At 40.1% G+C, this 23,141-nt stretch overlaps 1 protein-coding gene across 1 annotated transcript in view; it reads right to left on the bottom strand.

Annotated features, from left to right (window-relative positions):
• The window catches only part of SV2C (synaptic vesicle glycoprotein 2C), a 203,030-nt gene that overhangs the window by 94,470 nt on the left and 85,419 nt on the right, over positions 1–23,141 (bottom strand). Inside the window, exons 3-4 of the mRNA XM_076008131.1 lie at positions 21,932–22,112; positions 10,565–10,716 (exon numbers count right to left, since the gene is read on the bottom strand). Coding sequence (XP_075864246.1) covers positions 10,565–10,716; positions 21,932–22,112 — 333 coding nt within the window. The remainder of the gene's footprint in view (positions 1–10,564; positions 10,717–21,931; positions 22,113–23,141) is intronic.

The following is a 23,141-nucleotide window of genomic DNA, read 5'->3' as shown; positions in this document are numbered from 1 at the left end:
CACATAGTGAGACCTCCATCTCTACCAAAAATAAATAAAAAAAATTAGCCAGGCATGGTGGTGCATGCCTGTAGTCCTAAGTACTGAGGAAGTGGAGGTGGGAAGCTTGCTTGAGCCCAGGAGTTTGAGGTTACAGTGAACTGTGGTCTCGCCCCCTGCACTCTAGCCCAGGTGACAGAGTGAGACCCTGTCTCAAAAAGAAAAAATAGTTAATTTTATATAACTATAGTACAATTTCCAAAGCAGGAAACTGACATTAATATAATGTGTATGTACAGTTCTATGTCATTTTCTCACATATAACAACTTTGGAAATCAAGACACTAAACTATTCCATGAACACAAAGTTCTCCCTGATGTGAGTCCTGCAGAGTCACACCCACTCCCTCCCCCGACCCTGTCTAGCCCCTGCTAACAATTAATTTGTTCTCCATCTCTGTATTTGTCATTTCTAGAATGTTGTATAAAAATGCACTTTGAGATTGGCTTTTTCACCCAGCAAAATGCCCTTGAGGTCCACACAAGCCTTTGTATCCATCGTTTGTTTATTTTTATTGCTGAGTAGCATTCTATGGTATTATACCACAGGATATTTTGGTTGTTTCCAGTTTGGGGCTGTTACAAATAAAGTTGTATGGACAATCACGTGCAAGTTTTTGTGTGGATGTAAGTTTTCATTTCTCTGGGATAAATACCCAAAAGTGCAATGACTGGCTTATATTTTAGGTGTATGTTTAGTTTTTTAAGAAACTGCCAAACCACTTTCCAGGGTGGTCCTATTATTTTTTGTTTCCAGCAGCAATGCATGAGAGATGCAGTTTCTCTGCATCCTCACCAGCATTTGGTATTGCTGTTAATTTTTTTAAACTAATTTTTTTCTTTCTTTTTTTTTAGATAGGGTCTTGTTCACGAAGGCTGGAGCCATGACTATGATGACGGAAGAGATAGTAGTAGATACAGAAAGTGGCATTCATCTCGGCACTATCAAGTGTTCAAAAGACACTTTGTTAGGGCCATTTTAGGCCCTTTGACTCAGTTGATCTGGAAATAATTTTGTTGAAAAACTGTACAGAGCAGCTTTAGAAGTTGCCACATTTATTTATAAATTTTTTAAAACCTAGTTAAAATTTAATACAGAAATGAGAAGAATTGTGGTTCCAGTTTTGTCATATTAATAACCTTTCGCCTCAGGGTTTTATGAAGAAGAAAGGATTTTATGCAAAAGAAAGTGTCACAATTCCTAATCACTTTAGACACTTTGGGAAGGGGTGAATTATACAAATTGATTGTATGACAAAGCATATGTTTTAATTATTTGTTATCTTTTTGTATTGCAAATAATTCCTTGTTAGTGAGTCAGATTTTGGTGTATGTCATAGAAAACATCCAAGTTGACAGTCTGAAATGGCTATTGGTATTTTGTTCATAAGAAAATAGAACTTTTCAGTGATTGATTTTACTAACATTTGAGAAAGCTTATTGGTTTCGGGGTTTGTTTGTTTGTTTGTTTTTTGAGACAGAGTCTCACTCTGTTGCCTGAACTAGAGTGCCGTGGCATGAGCCTAGCTCACAGCAACCTCAAACTCCTGGGACTCAAGCAATCCTCCTGCCTCAGCCTCCCAAGTAGCTGGGATTACAGGCATGCACCACCATGCCTGGCTAATTTTTTCTATATAGTTTTAGTTGTCCAATTAATTTCTTTCTATTTTTACTAGAGACGGGGGGGGGGGTCTCACTCTTGCTCAGGCTGTTTTCGAACTCCTAACCTTGAGCGATCCGCCTCAGCCTCCCAGAGTGCTAGGATTACAGGCATGAGCTACCTCACCTGGCCAGCTTATTGGTAAAGTCTGGGGATAAATCATATTGCTTAACTTCTTAGGGAATTTAAGTATAAATTATGTGCTGTTCTCTTGAGTTTTACCCTAGGTGAACATAAAAGTGTAAATCTACACATACTGTTTCATTCTAAAATTTTAGAATTTGTTCATTAAATTATGTGTGTATCACTGAAGTCACTCAGGAAGTTAAATATCTCAATATGCATATTTTTACATTGAAAATACAATGTTAGTATAAGTCCCTTTTTTCAGAAAGAACAAAAATGTCAATGTATGGTCATATAAAATGGTAAAATGTTTCACTGCAAGTATACTTTTTTGGAAAAAAGATTCAGGAAGCCTGTAAGTGCTGCCTCTGTCGTTCAAACTTTAAAAATTTTAACATTTTCAAAGTGCCCATCACGTGTACAAGAACACATTTTATGGAGATTGTACAGGTTGCTTTTGTGTTTGAAACTTTGAAAGAATTTAGTTAACATTTTCTGATTTTAAAATTTTAAATTCTTGTTTAAGGAAACTTTTATGTATCAAGATATTGTTTCCCTTTCGTTGCAGAATTTATAAAAATTCATTCCTTGAAAAATATGGATCCTTTTTATTACCACAGCATTTGTACTAGTTGCTTTTTAATATATTAAAAACATAAAAGGAATATAAAACCTACTAAAAATCCAAGTAAAGTAGACCTTGACAACCAAAAAAAAAAAAAAAAACATAAAAGGAAAAAAAGTTCCTTGGTGCACTATAAACAGAAGTTGTATAATTTGGTCTTATTTTTCTTAAGCTGTGTTTTCTTTGGGTCTGAGTGCTGAAATTTTGAGTTTGCTGATGGGCCATGTTGCCTATCTAAGGAATGAGTCACTTGGTGCCTGCCATATTCTGAGCCTGATTCTCTAGCCTTCCTGGACATTTCGTGAGCTACCTGATAGCCTTCCCATAAATTCTTGTTCTGGCTAAGTTAGCCAGAGTACCCTTCTGTTACTGGCATCCAAAAACTGACTAACATGGAAGGACCATGCTTAAACTAAGAAAGGCAGCAGGATTCCTAAAAGAGTTTCAAAAGGAAGAATGAAATGGTGCAACACAGATGGCCAGTTGCGTCCTTACCTCCTCTTTATTCTGATTTGCATTCTCCTTGCTGCTGGGGTGGAGGGCTACTGTATATTTCCAAGAGGTGCTTTTATTGTGATGAAATTCTGGCCAATGAGATTAAGGTGGATTTATGTGGGACTTCCAGGAAGATTCTTTTTTTTTGAGATAGAGTCTCACTCTGTTGCCCGGGCTAGAGTGCCGAGACATCAGCCTCGCTCACAGCAACCTCAAACTCCTTGGCTCAAGCGATCCTTCTGCCTCAGCCTCCCAAGTGGCTGGGACTACAGGCATGCACCACCATGCCTGGATAATTTTTTCTATATATTTTTAGTTGGCTAATTAATCTCCTCCTATTTTTAGTAGAGATGGGGTCTTGCTCTTGCTCAGACTGGTTTCCAACTCTTGACCTTGAGCAATCTGCCCGCCTCGGCCTCCCAGAATGCTAGGATTACAGGCATGAGCCACCACGCCTGGCCTGCATTTTTTCTCATATGCATTTTTCTTAAGCTCTTAAAGACTTTATTATGACTGTTTGGCTGATGTATCTTATTACTGTATAAGGAAAAGTGAACCAGAGAGAAGGAAATCTGAAGCCAAGAATCATATTGTTGAGATGAAAGATAGCACTGATCAAATTAAGAAATTATAGTGGTATATGTCAATGTATCAAATTGATTCCCCTTGTAATGTCTCACTGTGACCCTTGAGCATAAAATCTTTGGGGTTGTGACACTCAGTGAAATATGACAAAGTAAAAAGGGCAGGGCTCAGGGCCACCTGTAACCTGCCTGTCCTGGCTGTCCTGCTGAGGGGGACCCCAGCTATCATTTTAGGCCTCCTTTGATACCCTGGAGGAGTGGGCACAGAATACTTTGGCATGCCTCACAAGTTCTGCTCCTGTACCTTTTATTTATCTCCACAACTTCAAATGATAGGCAAATGGTTGAATAAACATGGTTAGGAAAAGGTGAGTAAATTTTTTTAATCTTTCTCTTTTTAAATCTTTCTCTCCAACCCCAACTCAGCCCCACAGGTGAAAACATGAGACTATACTTAATGAACATTTATGCCAGGCACTGTGCAAAGTAACCACTTTTTAAGCAGTCCTTTAATAATGTGGCAATCCTATTAGGTAACAGTGTTAGTAATATGTCTATTTGATAGATGAGGAAAGTGAGGACCAGAGAGCCTAGGTAATTGTTCCAAAGGTGACTAAGCTAGAGAGTAGCAGAGGTGGCTTGGAACCAGGGCCTCACCTCTGAGCCTGTGCTGTTAACCACTCTACCTATGGCCTGACTCAGGGCCCTGGAGCCCTTGCTAATGAGAATGCTTGCCTCTGCTGCTGCCCCTGGAACCTCTGGGGTCCATGGTGGTACTTGCCGGCAGGTTAGGGGTGTCAGATTCTTGCTATTTGTACCTGGGGAGGGTGACACTATGATCTTGAAGATAGAATATGCCAGACAGAGGCCTTGGGTCTGTTCTAGGTGCCAGGTACAGCCCAGTGCTCTGTGGGCTTTCAGAGCTGAGGCATTTCATGCTAAAAGGAGAACCCTACCACTTAGCTAATTGAATGTCCTTGCCACACACTGTAATGCACGCAGCAAGAGAGAACACCTCATCTGTTGTGCACGCGAATCTAAAAGAGAACATGATGACAGAGGGTTTAATGGAGCGGACAGTGTCGCAGTCTGGCAGCAACTCCAAAGCCTGGGCCTAAATGAAAGCTCTTAGCCAAGGAGGAAAGTGCCTCTGATTCAGCTCCGGTTCCCATTTCCCCAAGGCAATGGGCTTCCATTAACTGCTGATGTGTCCTGATTATTAGAGAGCTTCAGGAGAGGGAGGAAGGGGAGGAAGGCTGAAAGAGAACCTTTACACCTGAACTATCTGTTCTTGAAAATATGGCTTGTTCTTCCAGACCCACTGTGGGTCTATAGGCCTAGGCTGGAGAAGGGGTGTAGGAATGGGTGAGGAAGAGCCATGTCTTCTAAACACCCTGTTTCTGTAGGTGCAGGCATCTGATTTTTGAGGCAAGGGAATTTTCTTCTGGGTTTGCTCTTCTTCCTCCTCCCTTGCTCTAGTGGACTGCTCTTTGCCACAGGGGGAGAAACAGGCAGGCCAGAAGTCCTGAACAGAGGTGGCGGGCAGGCCAGGTGTGGGTGTAACCACAGCCTCCTAAGGCTTTGTCAGAGGTGGGAGAGGAGCATTTATGCTGGGAACTTTCAGATGTTGGTAACTGTCTGTCCCTGGGGAAATCTTCAACTCCAAGAGCAGTGATGTGAAGGACACACCATCACTGTCCCAGGCGCATACAGAAGTTAGATCGCAGTGGGCCAGCTTGACCCCACTGTCGATCAGCAGCTCTTGGCCACAGCCCATGTCTTAACTCACTGGCCGTTGGAGCAATCAAACGCCCTTCCCGATGTCACGGCTGACTTCACAAGAATCCCTCTAGATTTCCTTCTGGAATCCTTAGCAACCCACTCAAGGTCGACTTTGCATCAAAGGCTTGTCTGGAGCCGGAATTCAAGTCTCATGGCATCAGGCTCAGGCTCTGAGCACTGACAGCTCTGCCACAAATACCGAAAAGTGACACTCAGAAACAAGGAAGAGCCCCTTCTGTCCATGGGCCTAAAGACTCCACAAAAAAACTGACAGAACTAATAAATGAATTCAGTAAAGTTACAAAATCAACAAACAAAAATCAGTTACATTTCTATACACTAATAATGAGCTATTTGAAAAAGAAATTATTAAAATAATCCCATTTACAAAAGCATCAAAAAGGATAAAATACTTAGGAATAAGTTTAACCAAGGAAGTAAAAGATCTGTACACTGAGAACTGTGAAACACTGATAAAAGAAATGAAGATGACACAAATAAGTGGAAAGATATTCTGTTTTCATAGATTGGAAGAATTAATATCAATGATACTACCCAAAGTGATCTACAGATTTAATGCAATCCCTACTGAAATGCCAATGTCATTTTACAGAAGTAGAAAAAGCAATCCTAAAATCTATGTGCTCGGAGCCATGAAAGATGTCAAATAGCTAAAGCAATCCTGAGCAAGAAGAATAAAGCTGGATACATCACACTATCTTATTTTAAATTATATTACAAAGCTATAGTAATTGAAATAGTATGGTACTAACATAAACACAGATACATAGACCAGTGGAATAGAATAGAGGGCTGAGAAATAAACCCATGCATATATGATCTTTGACAAAGGCACCAAGAACACACAATGGAGAAAGAATAGTCTCTTTAATAAATGGTGCTTGCTGGGAAAACTGGATATCTATATGCAAAAGAATGAAATTGGAACCTTCTCTTATGTCATACACAAAAATCAACTCAAAATGGATTAAAGACTTAAATGTAAGACCTGAAACTATAACAGCTATAAAACTATAAATTTGTATGTACACACACACACACACACACACACACACACACACACACACACTGGAATATTATTTAGCCTTAACAAAGGAAATCTTGCCATTTGCAACAACATGGATGATCCTGAAGGATGTCATGCTATGTGAAATAAGCTGAAGACAAATACTATATGATCTCACTTACATGTAGAATCTAAAAAAGTCAAACTCATAGAAACAGAGTAGAAGAGTGGTCATCAAGGGCTGGGGGTTGGAAAAATGGGGAGCTGATGGTCAAAGGGTACAAACTTTCAGTTACAAGGTGATAAGTTCTGGAGATCTCATATATAGCATGGTGACTACAATTAACAATACTGTACCTCTTGTATACTTGAAATTTGCTAAGAGTAGATCTTAAGTGTTTTCACTCCTCAAACACACACACACAAAATAACAATGCGAGGTGATGGATGGATATGTTAATTAGCTTGATCTGTGGTCATTTCACAATATACCTACATCAAAACATCAAGTTGTACACATCAAGTATATACAATTTTTATTCATCAATCATTTCTCAATGAAACTGGAAAAAACCTAAAAATTCTTGATGCTGAGTCCCCAGCTCAGAGAATCTGATTTGATTGATCTGGGGTAGGACAAAAGCATGGGTATTGTCAGGGTGTGGGGAAAGTGGTAAATTTATTAAAAAGTGTTTATGAAAAAGTATAACATCCACATAGTAACATGCACAAACCTTAAGCACCCAGCTTTAATGATTTTTATTAATACAAATGAATACCCCAGAACATCCCCCACCCCAGCCCCATCAAGATATATAGAGAGAGCATCATTATCACTCCAGAAGTCGCAGCACAGGATTTTTAAAGTTAAACTTAAAAAAAAAATTTAAAATTCTTCAAGTTGTAAGAGTATAACAGCAAGGGCATTTTAAAAGACCTTCTCTGTTCATTCTAATCTGCAGACAGGATTGATTGAAATAATTTGTTGTTTTTGCAACACTTCTGGCCATGGAAAGCCTTCAACAAAGCAAGGGTGTAAGGTTTTAATATTTTATGTTACTGATTTTCTAACCAGGTCATTGTTTCTCAAGGTACTGTCAACATAAAAGTTGATGTCAGCCTCAGACATTTAATTCTGTTGTATTGTGATAGTTTTTGTAACTTTTCATGCATTGTTTATGATTTCCAACCTTCCCTCACTCATCCCAGTTGTATAAGAATTAGCCCTTCTTGCTAGAAACAAAAAGTATCTTATATGTACTTTGGAAAAATAAAGGTGGAGATCATGCTCATTCATTGATTGACCGCTGGCAAGACAAGAGAAAAAATGTGGTGCCAACCACAGTTCAAGGGCAGGCATGTGTGAAGGGCAGAGTCTGAGGAACCAAATCCCCAGTGAGAAAGAACCAAAAATAAAAACAGTCATGCCCAGGCTTGGTGGACACATGCAGACTGCAGGAGCCAGTCTGAGTTATGAGTTTAAGAAGGCCAGCAGGCAAGGTTGTGAGCAATGTGATCGGAAGAGAGGATGGGAAGGATGAGGCAATGAACCCAGAGAGCCAAGAAGCTATGTTGTCATCAGAGGCTGAACAGAAAACAAGACTGGCCTGCAGGCGGACCATGAAATAATCCAAGAATCAAGAAAGAAAGGAAAAAGAGAGAGAGAGAAAATAAGTAATTATGCTGTTGTGTAAAGTTGCTAAGTTTAGTCCTGTGCAAATACCTGGCAGAGATGGCAAGTGCATCCACCAGGAGGGGACCCTTTGTTTTATTAACAAATTGCACAAGGGCTGCCTGTGGACGGACCAGGACCAGTGGCGGCTCTGGGAGTAAAGATGGGTCTAGCTGGACTCTGCCTCAGCTCTGCACTTCCTTTTCACCTCCTTAAACATAGTTCCTATAAAGCAATTCCTGAGTGGCTTTCCCATTGGAACCATAAGCTAAGTGGGGCATAAGTTAGACGCTGTTCTGCAGAGGAAGGTTCTGAGGGTGGCTGAGGTCCTCAGGTCCCAGACAAAGGAGGAAAATCTCCTTTAATTCCTCAGATGGTGACAGAAGACAAACCTCATGGTCGGTATGTGGACCTGCCTGGGTGAGGGTATCTCTGGTCCAGAAGTGACCAAAGGGTCTGAAGATGAGAAACCTATCACTTGAGGTTGGCACCCCAAACTCGACTTAAATGTTCATCCAAGAAAACTTCTCTTCAGGCCAAGTAACCAATTTCTTATGTCTTGTTCTTGTTCTACTTGTTAAACACAATTTTGGTTTTCATGTATCTTTTTAGGTTTATCAAAAGAAAGAGTGTGACATCACCAATCAGTATGGTAAAACAAACTATGATGCACCTGAATACTAAAGTCTCTGTCTGATTTTAGCAATGAATCAAATTCACTCAGATTGTTTCCTAACAGAACTATGTTTTACGATAAAAAATTGCTCTGTTCTAAAACAAAAGCAAAAAAATCGAAAAATGAGCAAAAGTGAGTTTTTGAAATCTAATTTTTTTATATTGATTAAATTTTAGATGGAGCAGAGTGAGTTTTTGAAGTCACATGTGGTTTTAATTTTTATAGTATTCCTATTTTGCAAACTTTAGTCTGCTCGCATACACACACACACACACACACACACACAAACACACACACACACACACACACACACACACAAATGTAACTAGAACACTTCCCTCTCCTTTCCTTGTATATTGAATTGGATTCCTGGATTCTATTGACCTTTCTTTGCATTTCACTGTGGACAAAGCCACTTGGAACTTCTGGCTTCTGAGGAGGAGGGTATTGCCCAGTACCATGAAACCTATAAGAACTCTGGGGTGGCAGGAACAGTAAGTGCTTAGGAGAAACTGGGGAGGGAATCTGGAAAGCGTGGACGGGTAGAGTCACCTCTGAAGTTCTGCATATCCATGGTCCATGAGAAGCCAGGATTTTTCCTGCTCCCATCCCAGTTCTGGGCACTGGAAGAGGTGAGGCTGATGCCAGGCTGAGCTTTGACTGGGGCCAGAGGGGATGAATAAAGGCACTTGTCTGACTTGCATGACAGTCCCAAGAACAACTGTAAGCCATGCTGCCTTATATGCTGATGGTGATCTGTGTGTCCTCTCACCTCCACTTAGGCTGGAGGGTCCGGGGGAGGCCCCAGAGTTGATAGCACATAGGAAATAAATGAAAATTATGGCTTTAAAAACAGCAAAATGCAATAGTATACTATGATATTGTGCTTTATACTGAGAAACATATATGTTGGCCTTTATCCCTGGTTTATGATACAGAGCTCCTAATCCCTTGGGATTTCCTGGGTGATAGGAACATCTTTTGTTCTAATGAGGTATCTCTTGCTGGGTTCCCCGATGGGAGGTGGTCACCAGAAAGACCAAACCATGATCATAAGCTTGGAGCTTCCAGCCCCACCCCCATCCTCTGGGAGGGGAGAGGGGCTGCAGATTGAGTTAATAATTGAGACTGCCTATGTAGTTTTTATAAAGAGGCCTCTATAAAAATCCCTGAACTATGGGGTTCGGAGAGCTTTTGGGTTGCTGAACACATGTGGAGATGCCTGATGAGTAGTGAGCCCAGGAAAGTCATGGAAGCTTCTCACCCCTCCCACTTATCTGTCCTGTGTATCTCCTCATCTGGCTGTTCCTCTGTATCCTTAATAATATCCTTTATAATAATCTGGTAAATGTAAGTTAAGTGTTTCCCTGAGTTCTGTGAGCCATTCTACCAAATGATTGAATCTGAGGAGGGGAGTCCTGGGAATCCCCAATTTATAGTAGTTAGTCTTAGAAGTTCTGGAGGCCGGGGCATGCATTGGCATCTGAAGTTGGGGACACTCTGGTGAGACTGAGCTCTTCATCTGGGGGATCTGACTGTAACCCCAGTGTCAGAATATAGTGTCAGAATTGAGTTAAATTGTAGGACACTCAGCTATTAGACAACTGGCTGGTGGGGAAAAACACCTCTGCACATTTTGATGACCAGAAGTGTTGTGAGAATACAGTAGATAAATAGTTTTTTCTCCCTATTATATTCATTTAAATGGTCCGACTTTATATAGATCTCTGTACAGAGGGGGAAACCGGTCACCATGAGAGAGGAACACGACGATGACAATGTTGTTCTCAAACCAGCACTTAGAAGAGGAAAGAGATGGGAATGGAACCTGAAGCAAAACCAAGTGCCCACTCAGCTGGTGCCAGGCCAGCCTCTTACCGTAGTGTGGGATGATGGCCCAGGCCATGGCAGAGGCATAGATGCCACCGATCATCCAGAACATGCAGAGCCAGCTCAGATGCTCCCCTCGCTTCTCCCGGGCCAGGACCTCAGCAAAGTAGGAGAACACGGTGGGAATGGCTCCTCCAATCCTGCCAAGAGATACAGAGAATACATGAAATTGGGGCCTGGACAGCTAATGTGAGATGCAAAGGGCAGAGCCAAAGCAAGCCCTGACAATACATGCTCTCTCCCTATTCCAGAATATCAAAGAAGGTATAGTTCCCATCATTTCATAACTTTAAAATTACAGTCTTCATATTTAATACCGGTTTATTATCCTTCCAAAAACTTAAACCTGCAATTAAGCTACATTACCAAAAGGTGGCAGTGGTGCCCTTCTCATGTGGTTTATAGTGCTTAGCTTAAGAGTCGGATGGGTTTTCTGCTCAGTGTTGAATGTTCCACATGTTATTTATCAAAAATTGCAATAATTTGGTATAATTTAGTGAACATTTTAATTAACTCATTTTTAAAAAGAGATGCCCTACTATGTTCTGCACATGATGTAGGAATTTGGAAACAGCTTCAAACTCTTCTAGTGATCTATTCTTGCTCACTGCTACCCCACAGAAGCTGGTCTTGCACCCAATAAGGCTGATGTGTTGACAAACACAGAACCAATGGGGTCACTTCCTAGATCAGCTCTAGTCCCAATCGAGTAGATATTATTTCTGAATGAATACATGTGGAAGGGACACTGGTAGAACCAAATAAGGAGCTAGTGGTTTAGATACCAATAGAACAGAGTACATTGCTTCCTTCCAGTAGGAGCTAGTTGTAAGAGCTGCTGACTGAACTCTGAGGAGATGACACAAACAATGACCTCTACTCAGGTTAAGGGTTGTCAACAAGGGTCCTTTGGAATCAAAATTTTGTCCATTCTAGGGAAATGGGTTATAGATTTCACAAGAATTTCAAATAGGTCCTGACCCTAAAGTTTTAGGAACCACTGCCTCAAAAAGTAAAGTAGTATGAAAAATTATTACTATCACTGCAAACAAATGTGAATTCTTTTTTTTTATTATTTTTTTTATCTTTATTTTTTAACTGTCCCTCCCTGCTTATGTCTCTCATTCTGTCTATAGCAGACATATATATATAGAGAGAGAGAGAGACAGAGAGAGAGACAGAGAGAGAGAGAGAGGCAGAGAGAGAGAGAGGCAGAGAGAGAGAGAGAAAGAGAAATTATTATCTCTCCCACCCTGCTTTTTGTGGTAAGTAAGTCCTTTATTATTATTATTATTTTTTTTTTTTTTTTGAGACAGAGTCTCACTTTTGGTGCCAGGGCAAGAGTGCTATGGCATCAGCTTAGCTCACAGCTACCTGAAACTCCTGGGCTCAAGTGATCCTTCTGTTTCAGCCTCCTGAGCAGCTGGAACTACAGACATGCACCACCATGCCCGGCTTATTATGTGTTTGTGTGTGTGTGTTTAGTTGGCCAATTAATTTCTTTCTATTTATAGTAGAGATGGTCTTGCTCTTCCTCAGGCTGGTTTCGCACTCCTATCCTTGAGCAATCTTCCCGCCTCAGCCTCCCAGAGAGCTAGGATTACAGCTGTACTGGGCCTGAGAGAAATTTTTTTTTTTTTTTTTTTGAGACAGAGTCTCGCTTTGTTGCCCAGGCTAGAGTGAGTGCCGTGGCGTCAGCCTAGCTCACAGCAACCTCAAACTCCTGGGCTCGAGTGATCCTTCTGCCTCAGCCTCCCGGGTAGCTGGGACTACAGGCATGTGCCCGTGAATTCTTAAAATAAATATGTTTTAAGAAGTTGTACAACATAAGTAGGTTGTCAAGATGACATCTGATCTAATGGTTAAGAAGTATGTACTGATTCATTTATGTTCATTTCTGTAAGGTAAATGACTATTGACATTTCATGCAGATTTGATGTCAAGGAAAACTGTTTATCCATTTGGCAATAATTGATTTTCTTAGAGCCTTTGATATGATAAGGAAGTACTGGCAGTGACCTTACCAAATGCAATTTAGGGAAAGGCCATTTTTGCAGCAAACTGGATGTACCAAATTAACCACAGGATTTACAATGTCATTCTGCATCAATTGGTACATCAAAATATGGCACCATTTCATATGTTTGCCTCTGAGTAAAGTGATGCTGTAGTTATCCATCAGTGGATATGGGCAGACCACTTCAGCTATTGTTTTTCAATCCAGTGGTTGCAAAATGAATTTAGTAGCTGTAAACAGCATTTAAAAAAGTGAGATAGTGGTGAAAATATTAAGTGCCACACAAGTAATAAGGATAAGCATAAGTATCATTTCATAAATTTTTTATTTGTGTTATAAACATATTTATAATGTGTAATATCATATATGTAATATACAATGGGTCACAGTATATTTCTTAGTGGGAGTTGCTGTTCAGGAGTTTAAAATTCACAGACTTAAAGCATCTATATCTGTTTCTCTGGGCTATGATAACAGTGATTCTACCTAAAATTCCTAGAGGTATGACTCCACCTGTCTTCAAATGCAGACATGGTGACTTAGCATCATCACACAAGGCAGACAACCAGGTCCATGGACATCAACCAAACCCTCAAACAAGAAACAAATGCATGTGGTGGGTGCTCAGAGCTGGCTCTGGAGCAGAACATATTAGACTCACATAGTTCTCGTGCCTAGTTTCTTGAGGAGCTCATACCATGGATAGTGATTAATAGTTGAATTTAAAAATTCAACAATATGTTGAGCAGATTTTACATGGTTTCATTATTACACACAATTTTTAGTGGGAAATAAAATGTCTGTGTCATAAATCATTTAATGCTATTCCTTTTTTTTCATCTGATGTGAAAAATTCTACACTCTGCACCATGAAATCCCAGTTCCCTACTTCACTTTTCAATGCATAAAAAGAGTCCTAGTTTTTACTGACTTTTCACATCCTAATTAATGTTTCATCAGGATTGAGAATGTTCTGTATGTAATAGCTAAAACTCACACTTTGCGAAGACAAGACTACATGTCAAGATTTGCCAGTCCCTCTGAACCAAGATAAATGTACTCCAGTGTGGCTAAAGTTTCCAGTGGAAAATTTGCCTGTTAGTTTTAAACAAATCACTGTTGCATAAGAAAATACCAACTTTTCAGGATTTATAAGCAATCCAGCTGATTTTAATTCACTACCTCTTTTTAAGGTGGTTATTTTTGCATGGACGTCTCTCACTATCTATTTGTATCAATAAAGGAGACAGTGAAGAGCTCTAATAGCGTACTGAGGAATAAGTGAGTCTGCAGAATTGATGAAGGATTCTATTTAAATCCTTGTGAAGTTCTTTAGACTCAGAGATCTGTAAAACATCCCAAGCATTCACATTTCTTCTTGTGAGCTGATCATCTATTTGGGTGAAAACATTACTCCTCATCTTACTATGATATCCTTTAAGCAGAGAAAAGAACTATCATTATTATTATTATTACTGGTGTTTCACACCCAATCAGCACCTTGAAGGTGGGGACTATATTCATATTTGAATCCCATTACCTGGCCCAGTGGACATGCACTAAGTGTTTACTCAAAAGAACTGAATTTCACACTCTCCAGTGTTGGAGTTGGCACATCATGTCTCCTGGAGTCATCTGTTCTGATAACTTCAACATCTCTAATGAATAGAAACATGCACCTTACTTCCTGGGTCAACACGACCATAAAAGAAATTGAGGGTGCTGGACTGGAAGTTTTGACAGCAATGGAGCCCCTAAAGAGGTCCTAGGTTACTCTGTCCTCAGTTGCTATGTTCATTCCTTGACCAGATGTCCTGATGGTCCTTCTCACAGGGAGAGTTCACATGGAACTGGTCAGAAGACACTGGGCAATCCCACTGGGCACTCCAGGAGTGTCTACAACACCTGTGTGCCTTTCGGAAAAATGTTGCAGATGCGGTAATCATTAAAGAAGAATTTAGACAAGAGATAAATCAAGAGCTTTCATGTTGCTCACAGTATGATTTGGCTCTTATGCTAACTCTTGAAGATAAGAAAAAGCTGCCACTCCCTAGCCATCAAATCTTATAAATTAAAAAAAGGAGTTTCCCATTACTATTCTCAATATTTGTTGTTTTGTTTGCTTATTTCACTAAGATATAATTTCCGAGAATACACGAAGAGATACAAAATATTTAAATGGCAGCCCTTGAACCCCATGTATCAGTAGATCTTAAACAGGGCTGATTTTGTGCCCCACCTCCAGCCCTGCAGATATCTGGAGATGTCTGGAGACATTTTTAGTTGTTGTAACTCAGGGCATGCTACTGGCATCTAGCAGGTAGAGGCCAGAGATGCTGCTAAACATCTTACAATGAACAGGACAGCTCCTCACCAAAAAGAATTATCTGTCCCAAAATATTAGTAGTGCTAAGGCTGGGAAACTCTTGCAATGGGGACTTAATGTGGGAAACATAATTGGCTTTGTGTAAAAGTCAATAATATAAGGCACAAAATTATTTTTTACATTACCTCATGGGCAACACAGCCTTAAATCCAGATAATGTGGACAGCTTATTGTTCATTTATACAATGATCAGTTAGTTACTGTTGAAATATGCTCAAGTTCATTTTTTAAAGTTCATTTTTGATGGAATGTTTACATAAATGAAGCAATGAGATCCAAGTGGCTTATAAATAATTTTTCCCAGTATTGGATATTAAGCCTATTTCATTAGCTATTTTAAAAAGTAAAATCTTAATTCTCCTTAGTATTAGAGGTACAGAAGGAATAATAATTGAAATCCACACTCTATATTGGTAGATTAGTCAGATTCAAAATAATTGAATTTACGTAAATGAAATAGAATGTTAACATTTGGAATTTCAGTGTTGGGGTTATTCTCTAAGTTAATAAGTTAATATTAATTTTAGGTTTTGGCAACTTTCATTAGAGAACTGTAAAGAAACGAAAATATTCTGTATTGAATACATTCCACAAGTGCACGTGTGTGCACATGGATGCACACACACAATACCTCACTAGGTCTGCACGCGGCTCAGTCCTAGCCATCTTGTAAATATCAGGAAACATATTTATTTATTATCCTCAATAATCTAAGGCAAATGAGATTGATATGTAAGGCAAAGAATGTGTTATTTCTACAGACAAAATCTATCCTCTGTCGGGAAGTGTGAGGCAGGTAAGTTGTATCAGTTTAGCGCAGCAGTATGATGGGGCCAAGTACTGCTTGTCTGCACCAACCTCCCTGAGAAACTGGGAAGCCTGACTGTCCTAACTCCCGCAAATTTCCCAGCCACGCCTCATATTGCTCCAGTTCAGGTGGCAACCCGGTTGTGGATGATTTGTCCCTGCAACCTCGTGAATATGGTGTGGATGTTTGGCCCCTTCAAATGGCATGTTGAAAATTGATCCCCAGTGAATGTGGGGACTGGTGGGAGGTGTCTGGGTTATGGTGGGGCAGGGGGCCCATCCCTCATGAATGGCTTAGTACCCTGCACATGATAATGGGTGAGTTCTCCCTTTAATTAGTTTGCTGAAGAGTTGGTTGTTTAGATGAGCTGGTACCTCCTCCTCTCTTTGTTCCTCTCTTGAAGGCCATGAGACACACCTGCTCCCCCCTTGCCTTCCACCTTGACTGAAACCCTCACCAGAGGCAGAGGCTGATGCCATGCCTCTTGTACAGCTTGCAGAACAGTGAGCCAAATAAACCACTTTTCTTTATAAATTACCCAGCCTCAGGCATTTCCTTTATAGCATGGCAAGTGGACTAACACACTCATCATACTGATTTATGCTGGCTGTTCAAAGACAGAGAGGGGTTCAGGTTTCTGCAATGAGAGGGGGAGGTTATAGATAAAAGGAGTAATTGTACTTAAAATGACTTGGAGAATGACATTTTAGGGGAGAAATTTTGGAATGTCTGACGACTTCTTGTCCTGAGGAGGGATTCCACTGTGTAATTCTGTTCTGCTTTAATTCTCCAGTGAGCATGTAACAAAGAGTCATTTCATTCTAACTTACTGCACCATGTGATTGTCAAGCAGTCCTTTACCTCAATCTTCCATTTCCTGTTTCCATTGGAAAGTGGGGTATTATGCAAGAACACGATTAAGGAGAGAGTTGAATAATCATTGTAAAGTCATGTGTTCAATACAGATAATAAGCAGAGAGGGCTGAGTCCACCAAGAGCTGACTCCAGCAGCTTTTAGTAAGACAAGTATTATGGACTTATACAAAGAATAGTGAGTCTAGTCTATCCTGGGAATCACAACTACAAATAACTTGCATGAAAAATATCCTTTTAATCCTTAGTCAGAATCAATAAAAAGGAAGACACCGAATTGCCAGGCAAATTGCATAGCACTTCAGAACCAATCCATTCTGTTTTAAATGGGACCCAGAAATAAGGAATTAAAGCACCAGCCCCAAAGATGGACCTTTCAGTATCTTCTGCTTTATGAAAGTAAATAGAATCACAGGCCCTTGGAGGTTGTTCAGAGGCTTAGATGAAAGGGCACAGACCTAACAGCCTCAGAATAGGCTAGATTGGCACAGAAAATAAGGCTGCCGTATTGATTGGAAAGCATGTGTTTGTTATCAGTAATCAAAATGGAAATAGGAGAAGAACACTTACTGAGCTTACTGGTAAGTGAGCCTATCGTCAAATCAAGAACGGGAAACTCCTATGCCCAGTGGCAGTGCTAAAGGATGGATGCTTTAGGTAGCTTTAGTCCTCCAATCTCCAATGCCACAATTCAAATATTAATATGGAAAGTTGTTATTTTCTCAATATTATGCAAACTATTAATAGAATAATTGGCAGAAAACTTGGTTATTTAAAAAATATTGATCTGTAAATATATGATTTGGGTAAAAACAGTGCATTGCTAAGAAAACAGCTTCAGTTCAACTTCCCCAACCCTTGTTTGCAACCTGATTGGGGCCCTAAGTCCCCGAACCTCCTGTTTGGAAGTCTACATATCCATGGCAGCAGATCTGGTGCCACTGAGGGAAATGGTGTAGTCCTAGACCAGGATTCTAATGTTGTCTTGAAAAACAATTATCTAGCCATCAAGAGATTTGGAAGAATGCATTCTCACAGCACCTAAAAGGTGCCATGAATAACGATGGCAATGATCATTATGAGGATCTATAAGAAAAACTACTTTGAAGGGAAAACTTTATAGTTTGGAATCAGATTAAAAATCAGAAGACCTAGGGATCTGTTGAACATTTGAAAGTAATCTATCTGTGTCTCAATTTCCTAATTAAAAAAAGAGGCATAATATTTTTGCATACTTAATTATTCAAAACAATTATGAAAATAAATGAGATGCTATATACAAAGCACTTTGAAGAATTCAGTGAATGGTGATCATTTCTACAGAGCCAAAGGCATTCTCGCTATAACTTAATATAGTTAATGAATGAATATTGCAAATAGCTATGAAACGTGCATTTGTCAGTCTCCATTCACAGAAGGAGAAATGACTATTCTTTCACTTACAATATACAGACACATTGAAATTTCATTTTAATTTCTTTGGCGGTTATATTTTTCTTCTGACCTTCATGCTTAGCAGTGCCAGGCCCTCAATGAGAAGATCCAATTCTGATATTGCCTGGCATCTAAAGAATGATAATTCCCATAATTAACAGTGACTGGATACAAATAATTTAATTCTGGGGCAAATGAAAATGAATCAATGATGCCAACTCCATTTCTAATCTTTCTAATTTTCTGTAACAAAAGAGGGGAGGAAAGCGTCTGTTCCTTGGTGTGATATTCATTTAGGAAAGTGAGAGACAGATGACTAATTGGTGATGCCCTATTCCTCATTCCCACAAAACACTGTTGACCCTGGGCAGAAAAATCAGTTTGTATTGAATAAATATTTAAAGTCCACACAATATGACAGCTAGACATATTTATGTTTCTAAAAAGATATACTCATGACTTGGTGTGGTGAATTAAAATGAAAGCACATTTAGAGACAACGAAATCATTAACCCAGTCTAAAACAAGATCTGCCTCCAGTCCTCTTTATATGCAGAAACAGGATTGCTAATGATGCTTCAGCAATGAAATAGGATAAAACAACTGGAAACCTGTGGCATTTGCAAGAAAACCAACTTGAAGACATCTAAACCTTGCATTCACGATGTACAGTTTACTTATTTACAGAGTTGCAAGTTAAAAGGGACTTCATTCCAACTTGAGCCCTAGCTGAGTCATTACTGACTCCACCACTGAACTTCCATCTGCAAAAAGCAGAGTTTGGACTTCCTGACCTAGAACTTCTCCTTCTCTTTGTGCTCTAAAGTTGCCAGTAAATGGAACTGGTGGATAGGTGCTGTACTGATGTGAGATTCTGCCAGCTGCTGAGTAGGTCTATTCCAATTATGCATTCCCAAACTGGGGAAGTGAGCACAGGATGGATTCAGTGACTCCCTGGGCCCATTGTGAGACAGACCTGAGCTAAAACTGCATTGAGCACCTGACCTCTATAAGCCCTGATGCAGACTGCTGGACACAGTGATGCTTTGAGTCTACTGGAAATAGTGTCAGTTCAGACCTAGTGTCCATAAATTCTGAGAAATCTGATTATTTCTCTCCCCCATGCACACTCATCCTGTTAAAAGGGCACAGTTCCTTTTGGGGAGGGCCAGAAAAGAAATTAACAGTATACATTTTTGGCAGTACATAGGGGTCCTTCGTCAAGGGGACCCGGCCTCATTCCACAGTCTAGGTCTGTAAACTGGCTCCAGTCTGGGAATTGATTAAGGAGCCATGACTCACTGTTTTTATGACTCAAGTTAGATTTTTGTTTACTTGATATAGAACTTCTTTGTTTGTACAGATCAAGTAAGAATTTAGTAGACTTCCTATTTATTTCACTTCATGATTAACTAGACAATTGCCATAGGTACCTGCAAGTCAGTCTATTCTTTTTTGGAATTTTAATTTATTTTTAAAATTTTTTGCTTTTTTAAGGATGGAGTCTCCCTCTGTCGCTCAGACTGGAGTGCAGTGGTGTGATCACATCTCAATAGCTCACTGTAGCTATCACAATAGCTCAGACTCCTGGGCTCAAGCGATCCTCCCAGCTCAGCCTCCCAAGCAGCTGAGACTACAGGTGTGAGCCACCATGCCTGGCTATTTTTATTTTTTTAGAGATGATGCCTTATTATGTTGCTCAGGGTAAAGTGCTGTGGTTATTCCCAGGCCTGACTATAGCACATTACAGCCTCGAGCTCCTGAGCTCAAGCAATCCTCCATCCTCAACCCCTCGAGTAGCTGGGAATACAGGTATATACCACTGCACTGGGCTAGATCAAAAGAACAACCAGGCTGGAGAGCTAAGGCATCTTCCCAAGGTCCCACAGTCAAGGGCAGGAGCAGGACACACTTGGATTTCCTGGTTCCCAGTCCTGTGCCAACTTCACAAAGGCACAGTGCTATAGCCTCTGGTACCACAATTTACAGAGTCTAGCTGAGTTAGCCAGACACAGCTTGTGCTTTGCCAGGTAAACTGTGTTACTTAGAGGCCAGCATCCCTGACCTGTGGGCTAAAGGATGGATGATTTGTCTGCAATAGGGATGAGGATGATATTAAGAATATATCCAAGTTGTCTCCACTTCTATACCACCCTTGAATTAGCTTCTGGACAGTCCATTGGTTTGGAGTATTTTGCAGCCACCATAATGTCATTTTTTCTCTACATTCAATTGGGTTGATCATGTTACAATCCAGGTTGGCAATTAAAATTGCTATAGTAATTTGACCACAGTCATGTACTTTTGAGTCTCTGGATACTGCTGAAGTTTCCCAGAGTAGATTGCAAACTGAAAGGACTGGAAAGTCCAGCTCCTAGGCTATCAGGCTTCTCCTGACAGGCCAGTGGTATGAGTAGGTAATAAGAGGGAGAAGGAAGGCTTGGCCTTTCCTAGTGGCAAGCATGTCTTATCCTATGGACCTACTCACTGAAAAGGTCCTTTAACAAACAGACCCACATAACACCTATTCTTCCTCAAATATTTCTATTCATTCAACATTTAGGTCTGTTGCAGCCCTGTGAGTCCAAATGCCTCCGCAAGTCAGCGGGGTACGCAGCCAATCTCAGACTGAGCACCGAGGGGTGCCGGGCAAAGGAGAAGAACTTTCCCACCACTACCACCACTGCAAAGCAAGTGATTGATTCTGATCATTTTTTCCCAAGGATAAAATAGTTTACACTTTCCCCAAATTTCCAACCATCTTGTTTTACTGGAATGCATTGTCCTCACTCTAAGGAAAGCTCCTGAAATTTGTGCAAGTTAGTCAAATATTTGCTAAGTGGTCAACATGTGTGGAATGTAGCCTATGAGTATTACTCTGCGTAATTAAGAAAGACATGCCGTAGTCCTCTGTCCTTCTCTTTTCACAAAACTGTGTTCTGCTCTGTAGGTTGTGAGGTGGTATCATCAACAGCCACAACTGGTAGCTTCTCAAATTCATAACCCAGCCCTATCTCCCTCACTTTCGTTTATTTTGAAAAATTTTATATCATATTTATAGATTCATTTTATGCTAGACACCTTGAAAAGAATGACTCTAAGTTCTTAAGCATGAATTAGACATTTTATATTTTAACTATTTTTTTTCCTTATTAAAGCAGAGTTTCTCATATTCTCCTAATTGAGCTATTGGGTTTTCCTAAGCTTGTGGATTCATTTAGTATAGTAATAAGTATCTTAAGCTCTATAATGACTGCACCATTGGCTTTATTGTGCCACTGCACTTGGCTAATAGCATAACTTCTGATCATTCAACAGAAGTCAGGAACTTGCAAAAAGAGCCTACCATGTCCCAAGGAGGCTTTCTACCTAGTTAAATCTCTTAAGTTAGCATAGATCAATGAAACCACATTTATGTGAGACACTCTAAATCCTAGATTTAAGAGCATGCTTGAATGGTTTGAACATTTAATTAGTTCATAATAGGTAGGACCAGAGCTACTTCCTGCTTAAATTAAATTTTCAGAAGAAACATATATGCATGAATGCGTTTTGCTATAGAAACAGCATTGCATTTAAAACAATATTTCCTAGAATAAAAACATTAGAACAATCAGCTATGAGAATATAGGTGTGTGTTCCCTTTTCCCCAGGATTTAAAGGTTGATAATTATATTTCTAAGAACCATCATTGTGGCTTCTAAGGCTAACACAAAGATTGGGAGGGAGATGTGGTAAGTGATAATTTTCTGGTGATGAGGTTCTCTAGAGCGGATAACATGTTCAATTATGAAAAATAAACACATTACTATAAAATATGAAGGAGAAAAACCTTACCCGAATCCAGAAAGTAAGCGACAGAAGAGAAAGAAGCCATAACCTTGGACAAATGAAGAAAGGAAGGCAAAGAATCCGTTGACGGACATGCAAATCAGAAGAGACTGTCTCCTTCCCACTTTGTCTGCCAGTCCTCCCCAGAAGAACGCCCCCATCATCATCCCGAGGTACACTATGCTGCCTGCAACACACAGAAAACAGAGAGACATCAGAGACTGGGAGTAAATGACACACGTAACAGCAAATGAACAAGGAACAAAATACATTCCAGCATTTTGCATGGGGAAAATTTCCTTTAAAAACATATCCTTCAGGACACAGTTATCAGCTGTCAGGTTGGGAAGCAAGCTCCGTGGGTTACCTTTGGCCACCATGACTGACTGCAAGGGCTGATGCAAAATTATTTCCTCTATCATCTCATGCACAGTAAGACAAAATGGTCACAATCCTGGAATCTGACTCACAGTCAAGTCACCTTTGGTCCAGATGCCCAGGCTTGCACCATCACAAGGCCAAGATGGGAGATCGAGTCAAGGGCTCCCAGGTCAAAGTGGGTCTCCCCAGCCTGCTTCAAATCTCTGCCTGTAGCAGATGACCTGTGCCAAGATCAGACCCTTAAGACCCCCTAGAAGAATCTGTGAGTTCTTTCTTTCTAGTCCCTCTCGAAGCCCTGGCCCTTCCTAGGAAGCAAGAGAAGGTGAGTTTAGAGATTACAAGAGTTAATTTAAAAATAGTCTGTAACTCTGCTCATAGGAGAAGACTCTTGGAAACAGGAGGTTAAAGAGAAGGGAAAGAGCTGTTAGAAGGATGGGAAATACTAAGCTTATCATAGTTAGCTTTGATCCTTAAGGGAAACAAACAGAAAATTGGACATTAGATAGATGCCTCTCTTGGTGTCACTGTGAGACTACACTTGATTTCTGTAATTCATTTTCTTCTTCTAAAAAAATCAGACCCTCACAAACCCTGTCCAGGATCTTTCTCAGGATGAAATAATATTAGATGTGGTAAATGTCAGTTTAGGAGGGTTTCTAAAAGGGTGTAAAATGTCTAGGGCATAATTAATGAACAGAAATTTGTTATTTCTGGATGTAGCACTAAAGCAGATGCTCATCTCATCCATTTCTGGTTTTTCTGTTGCTTCATTCAAGTTTTGTTTTCAAAGGCACATTCAAGATACTCTGTAGCATGGAGGTTAGAAGGTAAAAAA

This window comes from Microcebus murinus, chromosome 11 (assembly GCF_040939455.1).
Source record: "Microcebus murinus isolate Inina chromosome 11, M.murinus_Inina_mat1.0, whole genome shotgun sequence".
NCBI lineage: Eukaryota > Metazoa > Chordata > Mammalia > Primates > Cheirogaleidae > Microcebus > Microcebus murinus.
This window is presented reverse-complemented; position numbering and strand designations above follow the sequence as displayed.